Source organism: Sturnira hondurensis, unplaced genomic scaffold, assembly GCF_014824575.4.
Source record: "Sturnira hondurensis isolate 20B ecotype Veracruz unplaced genomic scaffold, ASM1482457v3 Scaffold0022201, whole genome shotgun sequence".
NCBI lineage: Eukaryota > Metazoa > Chordata > Mammalia > Chiroptera > Phyllostomidae > Sturnira > Sturnira hondurensis.
The window spans coordinates 1,097,659-1,119,202 of NW_028094832.1; the positions used below are offsets into that span (position 1 = coordinate 1,097,659).

At 48.8% G+C, this 21,544-nt stretch overlaps 1 protein-coding gene across 4 annotated transcripts in view; it reads right to left on the reverse strand.

Moving 5' to 3' along the window:
- The window catches only part of SASH1 (SAM and SH3 domain containing 1), a 167,487-nt gene that overhangs the window by 9,175 nt on the left and 136,768 nt on the right, over positions 1-21,544 (reverse strand). For all 4 annotated transcript variants that reach the window (XM_037034839.1, XM_037034836.1, XM_037034837.1 and 1 more), the window contains 8 exons: positions 19,296-19,642; positions 13,634-13,708; positions 11,574-11,717; positions 8,590-8,725; positions 7,625-7,794; positions 6,656-6,865; positions 5,786-5,936; positions 1,781-1,894 (listed from right to left, as the gene is read on the reverse strand). In XM_037034839.1, the coding sequence (XP_036890734.1) occupies positions 1,781-1,894; positions 5,786-5,936; positions 6,656-6,865; positions 7,625-7,794; positions 8,590-8,725; positions 11,574-11,717; positions 13,634-13,708; positions 19,296-19,642 (1,347 nt within the window). The remainder of the gene's footprint in view (positions 1-1,780; positions 1,895-5,785; positions 5,937-6,655; positions 6,866-7,624; positions 7,795-8,589; positions 8,726-11,573; positions 11,718-13,633; positions 13,709-19,295; positions 19,643-21,544) is intronic.

Sequence of the window (21,544 nt, forward strand, 5' to 3'; positions counted from 1 at the left end):
TCAGACCTTTGTCATATACCCTGCACTGCTTTCCAAAATGAAATTTATGGCTGATCCTGTTGTCCCCAAATGTCTTTCATGTGCACGCAACTGTGGACGTGTTCTACAAGCCACCGGTTCACACAGGCCACCATTTGCCGTGGGTGTGGGAAGGACAGAGTGCTCCAACCAGGGGCACAAACACACGTTCCCCAATAACTCCCAGTGGCCAGACTGCGGGTAGGGCCGACCCAGCCATGCGAGTGTGGGGACCGTAGCTGAACCGCAGCCAGGCTTTCCGAGGGAGAAGGAAGGAAGTGCCCTCTTAGATGGGGGCAGCTGTGCTCTGTGTAGCTGGTCATAACTCTTGGGATTTTTTTAAAAAACAAAGTGTAGCACTTTAAGATGTAATCATAGACTCTATTTTCAGAGACCGAGCTTCCACCAAAAAAATGAAGTGATGAATGTCTGAATAAAGTCAAGTCTTTTCACTTTCTCTTCCTATCAATTAGGTATGTTCAGACTGGAGCCTTCGATGGACCCCTGCCAGAACCTCTCTCCACGGAAGGAGTGGCCCCATAACTGTGGGCCTCAAGCTAACGAGCCTGTCCGCCTCACGGGCCGGGTCCAAACACAGAGGGCCACCCCTGCTCAGGCTTCCTGTGTATGGAAGAAGAAAAACTGAGCGGAGGGATGATGACGGTGCCCATGGAACCAACCCTGCGTGCCCCGGCATCATATACTCAGAGGGCCTCCTGCAAACCCTCGTACTGCAAAGACGCATGCAAAGAGGTTCCCCATGGTATGTGCTGCCTTTGTTCTTGTTTAAAAACAGGTCCACTTATTTTAATCAAGCCATGGTTTTTGCAAGTACTTATTGTAGTAACAAATGCAAACTACATCCCTTCTGGCTTCAAGTTCGGCGAAGCCCAGGCACCTCTGGTTGATGTCTGATGCCACCGAGTGGAGTAAGGACGTGAAACGCACATGGTGTCGGACAGTGAGGTCTAAAGTCCTGGCTGAGAGCCTTTCAGGAGCCAGGGGTGGGGGTGGGAGTTGGCAGCTCAGGAGCGTGGTCTGAAGACAAAGAGCTACACAATCATTATATCGTCATTATACAATGTGTCTGCGCTCCCAAGTCTTCATCTGTAAGATGTGCCTTGCAGGGTCTGAGTGATAGTCAGTAACACATACATAAGCTCCCAGCCCACTGCTCAGTTCCACAGTCAGCATTCAATAAATGCTGAGTATTATCAATATCTTACTGCTCTGCTTAAGTCTTATAACGATCCATGAAAGTGAAACTTGTCTTACTATTTCAGAAGTAGTAAGGGGGCTCAGAGACACAAAGTCACCTCACCAAAGTCTTCAGCTCGCAGATGTTCTATCCAAGGCCCAAACCCCTGGTCCACTCACTTTAAACCCCAAGGCTCTTTTCGTGACCTACACTGGGTGTGGAGACTCTAAGGGTCTCTGGACAGTGGCAGGCTGAGGTCCCTTTCTCTGACGTACAGGGTTAGTCTTGAACTCTTCACTTACTCCCTAAGAGGGATAGAAAGGTAACCAATGAGAAAGGCTGCAGTCATTTCTCAGGAATGTCAGTTGCCTAGATTCTTGAGGGGGCATTCATTCTTCCTAAGGATCTTAATTAAGCACCAATAATCTTGGAAAAATTCCTCCTTCTATTGCCAGGACTTCCCCCAAGCTTGGGCGGAGGAAGGGAGACAGCCACCAGGCAAAGCACAGATGTCAGAAAATGATCCAACGAGGGTGTGCGCCAGGTTGTCTGTGCTGACGTTACCGTTTTCCAGGTTCTCGCTGCTCTCGTAGCATCCCGAGTCCCGTGGGGAGCATCCGCTCAGGCCCTGGCTGTCCACGAGCAGCCTCTCCTGGGACCCTGACTGGTCGCTGTTGCCTGCAGAAGGGGAACACAAAGCATGGGGTCACAAAGGAACTAAAAGCAGAGGTTTCCAAGTCACCCAAAGCCTGGCTTTACCCTCAGTTACTGACGTGCCTACGGCACCTGTTCTAGCCTTGGGCTTTTGGGAGAACGCTAATTATTTTCAAGTAGATGAAGTAAAAAGAGAATAACACCCAAACATTTTTCTCTTCTTTTCGAGTAGCACATGAAAATAAATTTGGATACTGAGAGTACATACTTGGAGTATGTCGATGCCTGGAAGTTACTCAGAGGCCTTGGGCCAGTCGCCCAGTCACTAAGACAAGAATTCTGAGCATCGTGTACACAGTGGGGGTGGGGGAGAGCAATGGGGGGGCTGGTGCCATGACGAGGCGGCGCAGAAGTGAAGCGTGAGCATGTCCCCTTCACGAGGGGCTGTTAGATCCTCTGCCTTTTAGAAATCTCTAAGATGCGTGTTTTAAATTATTTGTCTCATGCTTTCCAAACTGAAAAGCTAATATAAATGTGTCAGATGAAATACCAAATTTTATTCCAATGTTCAAGCAATCTTTGGCCTCAGGGACACAAGGGGACACAAGCCCCGTAGCAACAAGAGCCCAGGGGCAAGTCCCCATGTGGCTGGACTGAGTGAGGGGGCTTTCCCTCCCTTTGCACTGGGTCAGCGTTTCTGTTCAAAGGGCCAGGCTCCGGGCGCACGAGTAACGACTGCCCCTAGGGTGGATGGCTAAAAGGCAGACGACCTCATTAGAAGGAGGCCTTCTGAAGAGAAGCAGATGTCCCCATGGCGTGCAAGTCTGCCTGGCGCAAGGCACGTGGGGAGTCCCGGGGGCCTTCTCCAGCCAGCAGTGTCACTTGGAGCATCGCATCACAAGAGCACGTGTGGCCTGACCTGGGACTGTGGTTTCAGGAAGAGCATCTTTCTGAGCAGAGCACCTGCATGGTCCCATCACACAGAAACTGAGAAACAACCAGTTGTATGAGGAATGACTTTCCTTTTGTCTTCCCTCCCCTACCACACACACAAAGAAGGAAGAAATCAACAGACCAGAACTCGGATGCCTTTTCTTAGGTCGTTAAAAAAATAAAACAAATTGTGGGAACACAGACGGGCTGCCATTCCACCTCCGTGCTGGCTGTTTCAGCGGTCCGATTGCCACTTCCTGTTTGCATCTCGCACGTGGAAAGCATATTATAACACAAATCGTGGCAGAGTAGCCCCTTAAATCAGACCAAGTTGAGAAGTGCTCCTTTTCAAATGATTCACGAAAAAGTAACTAGTTGGAAGCACAAGAGCCAATCCTACCCCGTCCCCTGCACAGGGAAGTGGACCATTCCAGGGTGATGTGCTCATTGTGTGGAAGGGTCTGAGCATTTGGAGTGGCCTTTGTCCTAGCCAGCATGTTATTTAGGGAGTATCACTACTCCTAAAATGAGGGCTTAGAAGCATCAGTTACAGCCTGGGAAGGGGAATTAGCGTCGTTTGTCCTGGTAAGACAGTTCAGTGTACCACTTCGGCTACTGTAGACTCCAGAGTGCTGACCAACGGGAATCGAAATGAAAACTTGCCCCTGCCACTGCACAGAGACACAGCCCGTGTCTGCCTCTTTGGGGACGCCACCATTACCAGACACAGCATGGTGCCTGCCCTGAGGGAAGGGGCCATTCACACTGCCTAGAAAACAGTTCAGTTTACAAAACCATGAGGCCTACGTCAAGGGGTTACTGTCACTTTCTCAATCGGCAGCTACTGAGCAGAAACCTGCATCAGAGACGAGGAGGTGGGGTCCCCCCTAGGTGTGCAGCAGAGTCGAGGCCGTATCCGCTCCCTGTACTGACTACAATTAATGTCAAGGTACAAAGAGGAAAGAAGGGGAGCTAGAACCATGACATTTCTCACGGACTAACAAGAGCAGAGGACTGAGTTGTGGGGCTGAAACCCCACTGCTGTCGGACACGAGTCTCTCCCGCAGGGAACCCCACAGGAAGGCTGGCACTGCCCAGGCCTCGCGCAACAGGGAAGTTGGTGGCTGTGCTTCCCGCTCTTCGGGAGGCTGAGCTGGACAAAGGCTCGCAAGATCTCCGAAACCTCTGTCCATCTCTGAGTCTGCCCAGTGTACGGACATTCAGTTGGACATACATCTACTGTGTTCCTCTGCGTTACCGGTCACTTAGAATACTGCTTAAACACAGAATTGAACTGGACGTAAAATCTTAAAATGTGGACCCAGAGCCTTGTCACTAATGAGCAGCCCCGAGCCCCGGAAGCCTCTGTTTTCGAGCCAATACAAGAAGTGCCGTTTCATGCGTTAGGAATGTTGTGGCGGCGGCACATCATACGTTTGAAGTGAGATTTGGGAAGAAGCAAAGGGCGCTCCTTACACATCTGAGTGGGTATCACTGCTGGGCAAAGATCCCCTCTTGCAAAATATCTCCTGGTGCAAACCACAGGATGTGATTCCAGGAAGGACGATGGGTCTGAGCCAATGACATCACAACAGAGGCTCAGCCCAGAGCCTGTGTTACAGTCAGGTTTTTAGCATTGCTCCTCTTAGGTTCTGAATGGTGAAGGACAAAATGGATGGGGCTCATAAACCAGCTGTTCTCAGAATCTGAGGAAGAGCAAATGAGCTATTTTATGGAGCAGCTGTGGTCCAGAAGACCAGATGATTTAACTTTAATTGTTGTTAATAAAGCTGGTCGGCCACGCCGGGCCCTGGGCCAGGCTCTTTAACTCAGAGCCGGGCCACAGACCCCCAGGAGACAACGAGAACACTAATGACACCTGGTCATAAAATACCATGTACTGCAGAACGCAACTCCCTACAGATCTGTCTGTGAAGGCAGTGCGTTTATCTAAGGTTCAGACATGTCTATGATGGTGTGTGGTCCCCCATGTTCTCAGTGAATTTAGGGGGAGGGCCTTTCAAGCAGAAGTGAGTGTCGCTGGGCTGGGAGAGACACTTGCTTCCCAGTCTCCTGGGTCCGATACCTTCAGTCACGTTTAATTTTTTTCCACCATTAACCACAGTTTTGGTGTGTCTTACCAATAGAAAGGCTATTAGCCACTGATATCCCTGAAGCAAAGCACATGAAATAAAATGCATTGGAATTGAGGAACTGGAAATGATGCTTCCTTTGTGATGAATAATTTCAGGGATATTTCTCATGTCAGACTGAGGAGTAAAGAGCAAGATAAGACGAAGTTAATGGAGCAAAGGATGCCAGGTATTCAAATAGACTTCATAAAAGCCACGAGCCCGCTGAATTCTGTTCACGGGCTGTAAAAATGAGCTACCATTTCAGCCGAGCCTCTGCAACGTGGACTTCTCTGCTCTGTGCATTCACGGCAGCCATTTCCTGCTTCTTTAACGGAAGCTGAAGAATCACTTATTCACAAGCTCATCTATTCAGTGAGAAAAGAACTCGTGTACTCTGAGACGTGCCTAACCCTCGCTGCACAACACACCTCCAGTTTGCCAGGCCCGTCTGTGCCCAGGTACCCTAAGGACCTGCGGAAGGCCGCGCAGCCCGAGTTCCTAACAGGACGTCTACTGTGTGTCTTAAGGAAACTGTAATTCCCTTCTCAGCCACTTGCAGCAGCATTTTCCTCACCTACTACCTGGACCTAGACACACCCAGAGAAGAGACATCAGCAGTAAGGTCTTCCTTCGCTCCCACATTGCGAGGAAGGCCTGCACTGGGAACGTGTGTCTTTGCGCTGTGTGACATAACACAAAACCGATCTCGGCTGTGGAGAGAGCAGGGCCAAACAGGAGACTCCAGGGACCTGAGCACATGCTGGCTGCTTACAGCAGGACTGCTGGTGACCTGGCCAATGTGGAGTGCTGACATGAACACCCCTGCGTGGGGGTGGGGACCACTTACTGTCATACTCTTGTAACAGCTCCACCGCGGTCAAGAGAACTGCTCTGTGTTCCGGGTCCCGGATATTTAACTCATCCAAGTCTTCCTCCTCCAGGAGCTTGAAGGTGTCCAGATCTTCATATCCATTGAACAGGAAGGTGGGCATGTGCTCCTGCAAGGGGAAGAACACTGAGTGTGTCAGCAGGCCCAGCCCCGTGATCCATGACCCACAACCAGCTTCGAACCCCTAAACTTTTTCCGTCGCCATTTCTATGCTAATTGATAGAAAGGGAAGCATCATTTGTAAGCTTCTGCACCTCCCAGTCGTGTGGCTCAGCAAGCAGGTGGTTAATCACAGGTTGAGACGCGCACTGCAGGCTGAGACAGGCTCCCTGGCTTGCGTTTTAATTGTGTCCTTGCTATGGGTGTGCAGTGGGGGAGGCTCTGTGACTTCCCAAGAAACAAGAGGGTGCTGCAAGGAGGACATGACCTGCCACTGCAGCCCCCACCCCTCACTACATGTCGGGAATGGTGGTGGGAGATGTGGGAGGGACCCTCACGGTCTCTGTGGAGCCGAGGGTGCAGGGGGGCAGGGCTTGGTGCTTACTGCCCTTCCTGGCAGGAGCTCGGCGCTCAGAGCTCCTGGGAAGCTGTTCTTGGGGTGCTAATGGCAAATCCTGACCTGGGGCTCAGCTAACGCCTGCAGCAGAGGTCAAAGGCAGCGTTAGAATACCATTACCTATTTCTGAGCAATAATGGCTGCTCATCGTAATAATGGGCCACCTGTGTTAGAAGACATGAGTACCCCCTCCCTGTCCCTGCAAGTGTCCTCTCCTGCTGGCTTAGTTCAGAAGGAGAAGCAACGTGTGACCACAAGCAGACGGGACTGACTTTCAGGTTAATGCGATCGAGGAGGTCCTCCACGGACTTGGGCTGGGGTGGTCTTCCTTTTCTCTTCCTCCTGGCGGGGCGCTTGGGCTTCTCCTCTTCCTCGTTGAGCACGTCCACGTAGATGAACTTGAAGGTGCCCACTTTGTTGTTCAACAGGCCCATCCAGGTGCCCATGGGCGGTTTGCTGATGATGTCGATGATGTCTCCTTTCTGGGGCCCAGGGAACAAAGATCTTTCCATTAGACACATTTCCAAGCACGAATCACAACTCGACGAGATGTAGGGATCACGTGGAGGTGAAAACACTAAGAGGGCCAGAACTGGGGTTCCACAAGTGACCTTATGAATGGGGGCCTGGGAGAAGGCCAGACGGGACCCTCCTGACTGCGCTGGATCCCACGCAGACTGGAGTCTCATGCCCTCTACCCTCTGGCCCCACAGGGTGAGGTGCCCTGCAGTGCACATGGCTAGGCGCAGGTGCCTGGCTCTCTGAATGCCTTGCCATCGTTCAGAGCTCCTAGGGCCTAGAGAAAGGATCCCCCCCCGAATTGAATACCAGTGGCAACCCCTGCTCCGTAACTGCTACATACATTTTGTGGAATGCCATCTGTCCCGTATAAATACCACTGACCATAGAGAGAAAGTAGAAAGGTTTCTTCAGCAGAAGAAGGCACAGAAATTAGAGGCTGGAGGACAACAGACAGAATGAGGGCAACATCCCTCATTCTAGAGGGATGCTGAGGTCAGAGGTCAGGGCCAGGAGGATGAAGTGGTGAGGACAGAGGAATAGCACAAGTTCCACCTCTGTCCCAAATGCTGGCCGGTTCTGTTTTGTTTTTCACTGCAGAGGAGACCGGCTTAGGAAGGCTGCCCAGACACCGGTCGGGAGCACCACAGCAGCCCCACATTCAAAAGCAAGAATGGAATACCTCTTGAAGAGCCCAGGTCTAAGGCCAAACAGAGACACACCTTGAGCTTCAGTGAGTCTGTGTCATAGGGACTGGGTGTGAAGTCGGTGTGCACCCTGGCACGCCCACAGAAGGGGCCCCGGTAGGGGGGCTCCTCATCATCACCGTCTTCCGACTTGACGCTTTCCCTGTTGCTGGTCGAGGAATCGGTGGTGCTCACGGTCTGACCACCTGTACAGGAAACACGGGAAGAAGGATCAACACGGGGTTCCCCGCAGAGCAAAGCCAAAGACACCGAAGGAAGGTTAGGACAGTAGAGGGCAGAGGAGTGAAACCGTGAGCTGCAAGCAGGTGAGGACCAGAGCGGGACCCAGTTCAGAGTCCGGGGAGGGTCTGAGTGTTCTGATTATTACCCCCAGTTAAGCCCCTAAGTGGACAGGCGGGACTCCAGCAAGGTATCTTTACGATGTAGCGATGCGGGTGACATCACAAACCCCATTTACCACCCCTCGTGGGCTGGCATCCTGGTTTTACCTCCATTTAATGGATGAGAAAACAAACTCAGAGAGGTCAAGTAACTTGCCCAAGGCCAAGTGCTTTTAAAGTGGTGCATTTAAGCATGGAATCTCCCCCCATGCTATTCTGCGGACATCACCACTGCTCAGAGAGGCTGACCAACACTGATTATCAGTGACATTTATAATTGTCCTCCCTTCCCCCATCTCTTACTTTGTCGGTCATCTTCATAATGACCTTGAAGCCGTCTCCTCTGTTCTCCACATCCTTCCTCTGAGACGCTTTCCCCATTTTCTGCAACCAAAACTCACCGCCTGCCTTTTGTGCCGCTGCTGGACATCTACTGAACAAACGCGCCCCCAGGCCCGGGTATTTTGCAGGTCTAGCTCTCTAAGAGCATCTGCAGGACGAACCCTTGGGCTTCCTTGACTTTGAGTTGCCTGGACCTGACACCCAGTGAGTCTGACTTTGACCCCGAAGGAAAGCATCACAATCACAAAGCAGACATACTCATCGAGCTCTGTCCGCTCAGAGAGCTCCGCAGACTCTCTACGGAACCCCCGGCCTTGAGCTTGGGCTTGTCCACGTGTTCGCTGTCAGGCTTGGGGATGGGAGGGGAGCCCGGCACTCCATCGAGGCTCGTGTCCTGCAGTGGAGTGCAACAGAAGTATGTTTCACCAGAGGGGAGGACCACTGTCTGTAATTCAAAGCAATTTAGCCCTCGACTAAATCAAAGTTGATGCCTCAGCCAACATTCTGCTCTGTTTAATCTATGTTCTTGCTCCATTTTAAAGTTGTAGCCTGCATAACCACTAATTAAACAGTTAAAAATTGTTTTGCGTGCTCAAATACATGTTCTTGAAATCTCTGAGAAAACCCTATCCACCTCCTAGACGAAACACTTCGTTAAAGGCCGAGAGACTGGTGGCAAACTCAACAATCCAGTGATGAAGCTGGACTCCATGTGCACATCAGGCAGAATCCACTAGCAAGGGAGTATTTAACCTATTTGAGGGGAAACATTTACACTAAAAAAACAACAATGCATATTCCTTGCCTAAAAAGAAAAGACCGGATTCTCATGCTTCTAGTGACACAAAGCATTGAAAGTGGCTAACGAAACGCCAACTCAGGACCCAGATACGGAGCAAAACCACCGTCTTTGAGTCTGTGAAGGAGTTTCCACAGGTCTAAGTCGAAATGAGTTGTTCACAGGCTTTAGTACCTACCACTTCTTTCTCGTGCTGTTAGGAAAAAGCCGCGATGCCCCTTTCAGATCCCTTTTGGGGTGGCCATGCCGCCTGCGTGGTGGCCCCTCATTTGCACATGGAAGCACGGCAGGCTCATTGGATGAGCAGTGGAAACCACTCTTCCCTCCAAAGGCGGCAGTGAGAATGGTTTACTGGCCAGAACTGAAACCTCTCTGGCACGTTCACAGCCCTGCGAGCACCGAGCCATGCAAACAAAACCTGTTATTTGCACGGTGCCGACTCATCACAAGGACTTTAACAGGAGTCTGCAGGGCCCACGAACATCTGAGGACAACCACTGTGGCCACTTCGAATCCAACACGTTGCGTGCTTTACGTTTAAGGACAGTGAGCAGATGACCTCGAAAACAAAACTCTCAACAGAGGTGCCGTGATTTGGAAGTTACTGGCGCTACAACGTACTACTTCTTGAATGTAGTTTCATTTCTAACTCATAAAATAAAACATCTACTCAATGAAGTTCTTTTTCTGATGCTTCTGCTAAAAGCATGCGTGCTTTTATTTTAAAATAGTGATATTCAATATACATCTCTGATACTGTAGGTTCTTAGATGCTTTTAAAAATTATTAATTTACTCATCACATATGTATAAATTATCTACAACAACAGGTACTACTGCAAGTAACAGACACATTACAGGAATGGAGTAGATAAAAATCCTTACCAGATCGGTTGGTATATTTACTAAAAAGTTAAAACAAAATGAACAAAGCTTGCAACACTAATCTCCTCTCCCCAAAAAGCATTATAATGTTCACTTATCCCTTCTCTCTTTTCTGACTCATGTGACACAACTGCTTTTAAAAACCAGAGAACTAAGAATACAAGGCAGGCATATAGTAGTAAAATTATAGAAAAATGCTCAAATGACATGAAAGTTCCATGCTTATGATCCATAAAGCAGAAAACCCCTGTGGGTGTTAAATTTACATGAGCTTTTAGGGGAAAAGCCAACTAAATGAAGTGCTTTTAAATGAGAGGCGCTGCTTCCACTGGCGTAACACTGGCATCCTAGGAGGGTGCAGTTGGCTTTGTTTCCGGTCAGAAACATAGATCAGCATCACGCCCACACCCACAGGGCCCAGAAATGCAAAGAATACCAAAAACCATCGCAGGGCAGACACACAGGAGGTGGCCCCGACTTCCCCTGTACTCTAGTAAGCCAGGGCTTCTCCACCTGAGCACTAACTATGAGCATCTTGGATTCCACGTCTAGGGGGTGCTGTCCTGTGCATTGTAACATGCCTCCCTGGTCTCTGTCCACTAGATGGCAGTGACACCCACCCCACCCAAGCTGTGTGCAATTGTCCAAATGTCCAAAGGTGGGTGGGGCAGCAAAATCACCCCATGAGAACCGCTGCAGCAAACTGAAGACGGTGTGCAGGCTTTGTCTGAATCATTGTGGATGGCCAAGCTGGCTAGTCCATGTTCACAGTGATCCGAACAAGGCGATGCTTGGGTTTTAGCTTACTATGCCCACCAGAGGGCAGCAGCAGAGCCGCAATGTCTGCTGTCCCAGGCTTTATCTAGTAGATTAAGCAGCATTATTACCTACATGGTCCAAGTGGACAACCAGCACACAAAATGAACTAGAGGTGCCGGAGGAGAGGGCTGTGAAAATCTAAGAATCAGCGAAAGGCTCAGCTCTCCACAAGTCTTTATTCCCTCCACCCACGCAATTAAAACAGAAGCTGTTCTTCCTAGGGATGCAATAATCGAGAATTGGAGGGGATCAATTCTGGGACACCTTAATGGCTACAGACAGAGCCGGTGAGCAAAAGCATCCCCATGGAAACAGGATCACTAGAGAAGTCCTGCAGCCAGGAAGCATTTTCTGAGTTTGCTGCTCAGATGGCTGCGTACTTCCAGAAGGCCTCGTGCAGCACGGGAGAAGTCTGCCGCCCACGGAGAAACTCGACTGTCCTCTTTTTAGATTCGATTACGGTGACAGCCACGGTAGGGAGGGATATTTTAGAAAATAAAACCCTCCCTTTGTGCATAAATGTTAGTGCTTATTGCACTAAAGAGGCATCATTTTTTCACGCGTTGTTCCTTCCACCTGTATGTAGCAGGAAGGTAAGGCCTGTGTTTTGCACTCCCAGCACCAAGCAGTGGTGCCAGTGAATGTCTGTGTCTAGTGCCCTTTACAACCTCAGACCGCCCACCCTCAGCCTCCCTGCTGCCGGGAGGAACCTAGGGGCTTCCTGCTCGACAGCTGCGTACCTGCTCAGACACAGAGCTGCTGCATTTTTTAGACATTCTCTTCCTCATTGTCTCTTTTACTGATTTGACCTTTTTTCCAAGAGAGATGCGGGAGGCAGTAGGTGATTTGATGACTTCCTTGTACACAAAGTCTCCTTCTTTGACCTATAAAACAAAACAAATACTTTTAGTCACAGAAAATAAAGTCCCCAAACAGGTTTCATTATCCAAACCATTAATGTTCTATCTCTCCGAAAACCACAGGCATCCTTCAAGACTTTGAAATTTTTCCTACGTTAAATCAGGGCTATATTATTAATTATTTAACTTTCCTTTTGTTGTCTCAACTTTTAAAAAATTTTTCAATTATAGTTGACATTCAACATTATTTTATATTCATTTCAGGTGTATGCTATTTATCTTTTTTATTAAAAATTGAAAGCTACTCACTAAGGGGCTTTTTTTGTTTAAAGTGGGATATGAGATACTTTGCATTTTATTTAACCTTAGTATATTCTTCTCCTATTATACTTTTTTCTATCATTTTAACTACCCAAAGGGACGGCATTTCATTAATAAAAAATGATTTAGCTGAACCAACATTCACATAATCCCAGAGGTGGGGGAGAAGAGAAGGACAACACTACGAATCACCCAAGAAAGTGGGGAGACCATGGTGGGAACGCTCGGTCATTACAAATAGGCATCTGATCGGATCTGCATCCGTGTGGTCAACTCCTGAGAGTGAGGGCAAAAAACTCCTATTTTCTTTTACTGTTTAAAAGATTGGCTACATAAAATTATTGGTTTATAAACCAATAAAACTAGATGTCTAAATGAAGTAGTGCTATTCTTCCAGGGAATTCTCAAACACCTCACAAGTTGCAGACAGGTGTTTTAGCCAACACCTGATAGAAAGTAGTTTGCCGACAAAACGCAAGAGGGGAAAACAAAATCGTACATCCGACTCGCCTGCATCTGGGGCCTAAGCAAGTAAACATGGGGAGCAAAGCCTGTGCAGACCTGTCCCCAGACTGGGGTCCGGAAGGAGCAGATAGTAACCTGGTAACCAGTAACCCTGGCCCTCAGGACTCTGCCTTGCTTTGTGCCCAAGGAGACTGGGTTCATTCCAGGACATCCCAGATCAGAAAGACCTAGCCTTAATATGGGGCTATGCACTTGGCCATGATAAAACTGGGATTTAGAGATTCTGGCAAATACTCTTGAGCCCAAATCCCAGGGCTCCATCCCGCCGCCCAGCTTGTGTGTTGCAGTCGTGCCCACCAGTGAGAGACTGTAGAGGCCGAACACAGGGGTCTGCATGTGTGACTTGGAGCAAAGGGGAAATGGGGCACAGAGGGATGGTGGTCCTGGAAGGAGAGAGATGGAGGCCAGGGGTGGTCTGACAGTCCCACGGGAGGGAGAAGTCTCTGGGAGAGGGGGCTGGGTGCAAAGGTGGAGGGATTAAGCAAAGAAAAGCCTCACAGACACAGACAACAGCACGGTGATTACCAAGGGGAAAGGGGGTTGGAAGGAGGTGGAGGAGAGTAAATGGGGGTTAAATGGTGATAGATGGAGACTTGACTTGGGGTGGTGAACATACAATACAATACACAGATGAGCCCTGGCTGGTGTGGCTCAGGGGACTGAGCTCTGGCCTGTGAACCAAGGGGTCGCAGGTTTGACTCCCAGTCAGGGCACATGCCTGGGTTGCAGGCCGGGTCCCTGGTTGGGGGGGTGTGAGAGGCAACCAGTAGATGTATCTCTCACACACTGATGTTTCTCTCCCTGTCTTCCTCCCCCCAAATAAATAAAAATCTTTATAAACACACACACGCACACACACACGAGATACAATTATACCCCTGAAACCTACATAATATTAGCTAATGTCACCCCCCCATAAAAATCCAATTACAAAAGTTCATTAAACGTGTGACATAGGTCTTTTTTTTCGAATGTTACTTAGGATGACCAAGGAAAAGGTTACCAGTATCGATTTCAAAGACACTCCATGTGAAACTATGCCAACCACATCGCCTGAATCCAAACCTTCTGCTTGTCCGCTGATGTCTACTCACCGTTGGGTCAGAATTACTACTGCCAACGTGCAGGGAACGATTTGTCAGGTCAAACCCTCCAAAACTGCAGGTTCTCTGTGGAAAGGAGAGGGCGGGACTGTTACAACGCTCAAGTCAGCCAGCAGTGCGTGCACCCAACCCACTCCCCACCTGCAGGATGTCACTGAACCACAGATGTGATACAGGATGAAGGTCGGACGAGAAATGATGAGGAAAAAAAATACATGATTCATGTCACAAGGAAACTTCCCTCAGTTTACCCTTGCACAGGTTGCTGTGTGGGACGGTGCCTTACACCAGTGGTCCCAAATCCCCTGGCTGCACAAAAACCGACTGGTTAAAAAACAAAAACACGACGGAAAACACCATGCACAGGTTAACCGCTCCAAGTTTCCGTCGCTTAGCAACAGACTTCCCATCCCAGCCCCCTGGTCATAAGCTGCACGCAGTCATGGTAAGGAGGGAAGCTGTGTGCTCAGAAGGGTCTCGGAAACCCAGGTCTGAAACCCTTTGGCCACCAACTGATGGCAAGGCCTCCCTAACAGAGTCCTTTGTTTAGTTTTCAATCACTAAGAAGGGAGGAAACAGGTCATGTTTACAGGAGCCCAATCAGGCCACAAGGATTACTCACTCCCTGCTTCCTGACCTAGCCAAACATGCTGGTAAGTTTCTCCTCTAACTGCCCGACTTCATTAAGTATACCAGAATTTGCCCAGAAAGAAAAAAGTTGATTCCATGGCTATCTTTAACCACACTCCTTAATATCCAACAGGAAAAACACAGATGTTATGAAAAATGAAAACTTGAATGTTCTTTCCACTGGTTTCAAATTTTATGAAACTGTATTTCAGTGATTTTTGTATTTTGAAAGCTTGGTTTGAATTCCCTTTCATTTTCTTTTTAGCAAAAGCTACTCAAGGACCATCTCCCTGACCCTCCCTGCACCAAAAAATCTGTAAAAAAAAAAAAAAAAAAAGGGAGAGAGAGAAAGCACACTAATTCTTGTTACAATCGATTATCTGTTAAGATACTGGTAATAAAAGTGGAACAGCAGAATTAGGTTCCATAATTTGTAGAATGTTTCTCACAGAACTCTTATTACCAGCTATTAAATATAAGGAATAAAGTATAAATAGAGTATAAAGCACAACATATACTAAAAACACTATTTAAAATAAATGTACTTTAGATGAAATTAAATGAGTTGAAAAGATACCCAGAAGGAAAAACACCCAGGTTTTTGAAATCACACAGATGGGGATCCACATCCTGGTTCTCCACTTGACCTGCTGTGTGACCACAGGTAAAATACTTGAACCCTCTGAGCGTCGTTTTCTTTGAGTGTAAAATGCTACCTATATCATATATTTGAAGACTTGTAGCATACTACCTGGTACAAAGCAGACACTCTTATGAATGTTACTTTCTTCTATTACTTCTCATTTGGGCCACACTGAGAACAGTAGCTTGTCCTACTAATTCCTGTGTTGAAGTTTAGGCTTGGACAACATTTTGAATATGCAAATGAAGGACTAGAGCTTAGTTCTGTGCCTTACATTCTGGGAGCTCCGACTGTAGAACCAGAGCATCCCAGGAACGGGCTGAGAGGGAGAGGGAGCAGGTGTGCAGAAGGGCGGGCCCGGAGACGCAGGTGTTACAGGAGGCGTTCAGGATGTCACACCACTGTCACTGCTGTTTTAAATACCACAGACAGGACGCCCCGTGAACATTATTCTAATTTTTATTAAATACTAATGGACAGCCCTGGCTGGTGTAGCTCAGGGGATTGAGGGTGGGCTGTGAACCAGAGGGTCGCTAGTTTGACTCCCAATCAGGGCACACGCCTGGGTTTGGGGCCAGGTCCTCAGTGGGGGCCAAGTGAGAAGCAACCATACACTGGCGTTTCTCTCCCATTCTTTCTCCCTCCCTTCCCCTCTCTCTAAAATAAATACATATTTTTAAAAATACCAATGGACAATCTGATTTCCCTTATAATCAACTGAACGAGACCTGCATCTATTCTACGAAAACAGAAAGACCTCTTTATGCAAAAATACTCGCCAAACCCCCTGACTTGGAGAACAACGCTATGAATACCTCTCTAGGCTAACTGCTAGCTCACGATGTCAAATAGACATTTCTCATTTTTGCAAAGGCAGTGACTGTGTTCCAGCTCTTTGCCTGAGACTCCAGGCTTCACAGGCACAGTATGGCACCCAGATGCCGCCTCATTGTATGGCTTTCGCACTTTCCTGCTTTAAATTCCAGCATGAGCTGCAACACTGGAGCCCAGCACATTGTTCCTGGGGCGTATGAAATAACTGACGAAGAATTTATGTGGACAGCGTAACTGTAACAAATTAGAAGCTCATTCATCTCTTCACATGCCTGCTGTATGCATCTATTCCTGAAATAAAAGCTAAAAGAGTGGACCGGTTTTATAACTACCACCTAAAATCCCTCCCAGCCATAGGCTAAGAGATCTGGAAATGATTCTTCTTTATCACTGTAGGAAAACAAAGACTGCAGCAATGAGCACTGCTTGAACTCATCTCTACCTTTTCACTGACATCAAGTAGTTCTCAAAGTACCACCCTTTTGACAGAGAAGAGAGACTTCAGGGAGAACAGTGAAAGAAAGTAAACCAGTCTTCGACATTGGCGGTCTTTATCCATGAAGCCTCAATGAGGTTTGCAGAATTCATACTTCTCATGTGCAGATGACTGTAAGAACATTTTAGATGCTCGTGGGTGAGGAGGTCCAGGCAATGGGATGGTCATGCAGCTGAAAACATGTTTTCGGGGAGGTAGGGTTGAAGTTGAAAAATGGACAAAGTTCCAAAATGTCATGCATGTCTGTTCCACCAAATGAAAACTGAATGACCAAATAAAAAGGGAGACGAGTGACCACTTTCAGTGAATACAAAGCATTCTCATTTCCCTGAGGCTTCATCAAGCAAACATGGCACTTTTTTGAAAGACAGAAAGGTCAAGGCTGAAGACTAAAGAAAACTGGGCACTTGGAATAAATGAAGGAGATACAGGACGAAGCATAGGGAAAAAAATTTTGAAGTAAACCAAGCAAAGAAATTTTCTCGGTCTCTTAAAAATAAGTTCCTTCTCGTGTTTAACATTATCTTCCCTTATATTCACTGACTAATCAGAAAGTTTTGTTTCTCTGATTGTATAACTGACTTACAATGACAGGGACATGCAAACTTCCTATTTCCAAGGCCTCAAGTGCCTTGAAAACATCCAGCCTCTGTGACACTTGGCACAGAGATGACATGTGCCCCTTTTACCGGGGGGCGGGGGGGGGGGTGTGGGTGGGAATAAAAGGCCTAGAGGCCCTTGCTCAATGTCAAGGAAGAATCAGTCACTGTGCCTCAATGTTAATTGGCTCAAACCTTAGAAATGGAACTTCTGGACAGAAAGGTCCTGATCCAGTCGCATCATTAACCTGAGGAGCACACAGATTCCACGTGCTCCAAGGGTTCCGCGTGACTCAGGATTACAGGATGTAAACTCACAGAACGGAGTCGTTGGTTGACAGAGAAGGGGTGACGCTGCTTTACCAAGGCCTTGCCGGACGGCAGAGGCCCATCAACTGGGCGGAACATTTCCAAAGGTAGAAAGTGAATCACACCACGATTGGTCCACCCCAAGTATTTTACAAAAGATTTGTGGCTCAGACCTGAGCAAGTGAGAAAAAAGAATTCTGTTATTTTACAACCGAAGCGAACCACCAAAAAATGGTTGCCACGATGTTGAAAGAAGCAAAGAGAAGTTGCTACCACTAGTATTGCAAGTATTCTGGACTGACAGGAATGTGAAACGACTGACAAGCATCAGAGCAAAAGTCAGCTCGTGTGGGAATATGTGGAAAACATAAGGGCCAAGGACCTAGGAGAGCAGAGAAAGTCATCGTAAGGATGCCATTGGCCAATGAGTCTCTGCTTCCATGAAAGCAGAGCTTTACTGAATGAGTTTAATTACAGAAATCATCTGGGGAAGAATACCTCACTGAAGAATGTGAACAAACCCTGGGGAAACCCCCATGAAAGGCTGCAATGCAGTCTATTCCTTAGGCCTTTAAAAAAGGGGGGGCGGGGCACAGGCAGCAGTCCCGAGGGCACCTGGGGACAGTGGGGCCTGGAAGTTGGGTGGGAATTTAAGGGAGTAAAATACCTATATTCTCAAGTTCAAAATAAGCCATGCCCTAAAAATAAATTTTACCAAGTTTAGTAATTCTGGAATAAAACTAAAAAAAAACATTTTATTATTTGAAAGTAAGCACTTTATTCCTTGCTATATATAAAAGAACAGAGAACCATTCAGGATGTTTTAAAATACTTGGTCCTTCGCCCTGGCTGGTGTAGCTCAGTGGATTGAGCGAGGGCCTGCGCCGCACGATCGCGGTTGGATTCCCAGTCAAGGGCACATGCCTGGGCTGCAGGCCAGTTCCCAGCAGGGGACTCACGAGAGGCAACCATACATTGATATTTCTCTCCCTCTCTCCTTCCCTTCCCCTCTAAAGATAAATAAATAAAATCTTTTAAAAAATTTGTTCCTTCAATTAAAAACATTAAGAACACCCACTAGACTTAAGTAAAAAGCTCTAATCTTTTGCCCTTTCCAGCTAAGAATTTTCCTTTTGCTTCTACTGATAAAAGAAACACACTTGACGTTCCCAAATCACCAAACTGGTGCTGGCAGTGATGGCACCCTTTCCATGAGCTAGCTCCTAACTGTTTTAATTAAGTAAAGCAATAAGCATCTCTTTTAAGGGCAGAAAGTCCTCTGTTTTGAATCAGCTGATTTGAGATCAAGAGACACGATGCCTGGGAAAGAATACAGCCGCTCCCAGAAGGAGGCTGGACCGGACCCCACCCCAGGACTCTGAAGGCCCTGCTCTGGATCCGATTCAATGTTTAGTTTTAACTAAAAATCAAACAGCTTCAGCTGGAAAGAGGACAAGGGAGAAGAGGGAGAAGCCATTCCGAAATGACAGCAGGGCTGGGACTTTGAGAGGACGGTGGGATGGACCCCAAAGTGAGGGCCTTAGAAGGAGAAGAGAGGGGAGGGCACGGAGCTCCGAGAAACAAAGGCCATAGTGCTTGACTACACCTCACGGAAATGACAAGGCCACCCTGGTGACCCTCTCGGAGACTCACGGACTTCTGGTGGATTCTCAAGAGAACCCTCTTAGTACAGCGGTCGACTGTGGCGGCCCACTTCCTCTTGGCCTCCTCCTCCTCCTCCAGCAAGCACCGCCTCAGGTCCTGCTTCTCAGCCTTGCTCAGGGTCCTGTCTGAGGCGGGACGCACTAGCTGGGTCAGGTTCAGGTGGCTGTACAGGCTCCGCTCCACCACGTAGGTGATATTGAACTCGCTGACCGAGGGGCGCCCGCGCACCCTCCTGCTGGGGACGCCACAGCTCCCCCCCCCTTTGGGTCTCTGCCGGAACAGCTGCAGGTCACAGGTCGTGGTGCTAACTCCTTTCCTGGAGGGGCGCTGGCAGAGGAAAGCTCTGGAACACGAATAATTAGTATCCGTTTTCTTCAAGCGGATGTGCTTGCGGACGCTCTGAACCTCCTCCAGGGACACTAGAAGGTGGTGCCTACGACGGCGGTTGTCATAGAAGCAAAGACCGTCCGTACTTACCCCGTGGCTCAGGGACCCCAGGCTCTTCTTCATCTCGCCCTCAGTCAGGGAGCGGGAGACCTTCTGGGCCTTGTCTTCTTCTGGGTAGGAGAAGAAGGTCCCCATCTTCTTGGGGGGCTTAATGAGGCCCCGACTCTCTCCTTTGCTGAAGGTTTTGACCAGCTTCCGGCCAGCTCCCCAGGTCTCCAGGTTGCTCGACGATGGAGAAGTGGCGACAGAGTCGGAATCATCTTCCGGAGGTTTCTCGGGGGAGCCGTCAAAGAAAAACGGCTTCTTGTGCACTCCGGAGTAGAGGGCGGACCTCTCATCGAGGACGGGGCAGTTCTCAGACCCAGGTTCCTCCCCGCCTGGAGAGGAATCAACACAGACAGGGTCAGGGCCCCCCCCAAACACACCTTCAAGTTCTCTCAGACCTTTCTTTACGCACCCCCACCAGAAATGAGCTAGCCCGTGCAGACACCACCGTGACCCCCACCCCCCCCTTATCACTTGTACCCTTCATCAGCCTGGCCCCCACATAAACAAAAGCATGTACCAAAAAAATAGCCAAGCTGTGTGTGTGAACGTGTGGTTTCACACCAGCTTAATGTTAAAAGGTTTCACATGTGTTTTCCTCGCCCTCTTTAAATAGCTTCATAGACCAAACACCTTAATAGACCTATTACACGAATGCCATTCGGACAATCCAAACCAGTCACTGCCATGACCCGTGTTCCTTAGCATTTGAAGATGATTTAGTCTCCTGTTTAAGGGCACTAATCCTCAGAAGCCGAAAATCAGGATCGCTCCCCTTCTGAAAGGCCCTCCTCCTGAGCCTGGTTGCCTGTTTAGACTCGGAGTGTGATGCATGCCATGGGGCCGGCCGCGATTTTTTACTGGTGCATATACCATGTAATTAAACCACTGAGGCAGCTTGGGTGCGGAAACGCCACGAAGAATTGTGCCTTGCAAATGCAACCGGGGGGTGACTGGTCCCCAGTGGACAGGCCAAACTCACAAAGGGAGGGAACTGCGTGATCCCAGCCAGGCTTCCCCATCAGCTCAGGCCTTGCTAGAAGCAGCAGGGACATTTAAGGGCCTGGACACGCCAGCAGCCCCATCGAGTGTTCCGCTGCGTCGCAAGGATTCCAGCTCCTGAAGTTTTTGCTGGAGCCAGGTACCACCGCCGAGCCCTCCAGAGCCCACTGGAAAGGTCTGGACTTGTTGGCAGGAAAACTGAGTTCTTTCCTGCATGTGTGATGTGCACAGATGTGAGGAGAAGAAGAAGTAGGTCAAACTGTGGGTGTAGTGACCCCATCTGGCTGTGTCCCTTTAATTATAAGGAAACTTTTGAGCATGGCAGGGTTCCACCAGCTGAACTGTGAAGGAGGAAAAAATACAAAGTTTCCTGGAACAGAGGGATGGCGCTAAATATACCAGCTGGGACGAGGGTGCCAGCGTGTGGGGAAATGTCAGCGATAAAGGGAGAGGGCCGCTCACTTCAGAGCGGAGAAAAGATGAGTGAATTGGTAGCAGTCCTTTAAAATGCAGAAGTTTCCTACTTTTCCAACAGATGGGACTTCACAGATGCAAACAGGAAAAAAAGGACCACTGCCACCAGTCCTGCCCAAGACTGACTTAGATGTCAAGCAGATGGTGGTGGGAAGGGAGAGGTGAAACTATGTCCTGTCGAAAGCTCCCCGCAACCCGCAACATGAATACACTCACGGAAGACTGGTTCCCGGATCTTTCCAGAGAGTTCAAAGTTAGGGTCTAGGGTTCTGACAGGAGTTTGCCAGAGCAGAGGCAGTGAGCGAACATCATGAAGGTCTCCGGCTACTTCCTCGGGACAGGTGACTTACACGGTACGGGGGCCAGGGGACCGTCCCTGTGTTGCCGGAAGTACAAATGGCAACCTCTTCTACAGAGTCTAGGGTACTCGGCCAAGAAGAGAGGCACGGCCTTCTCTGCAAAAGCAGTCTGGTGACAGGTCATGGCTTTGCCTGTAGCCCAGGTGTCCACAGAGGTGTGCAAAGTCCCTTCCCTACCCACAGTGCTTAGGGGCTTCGGGGAAGCCCGGTGAGTTAACTAAATAGATTAAAGCCCTGCCACTCAGCAGTGGGCTGGAAATCTTCTGGGCTCTGTCTTCAGGGCTGTTGTCAGAGACTACAGTATTTCCATGTCACATCCGAGTCTGGGACCAGCTGGGGCACACATACCCATGACTCACGTAGTTCGACCTCCTGGTCCTGGAAGCCAGCATCTACTGA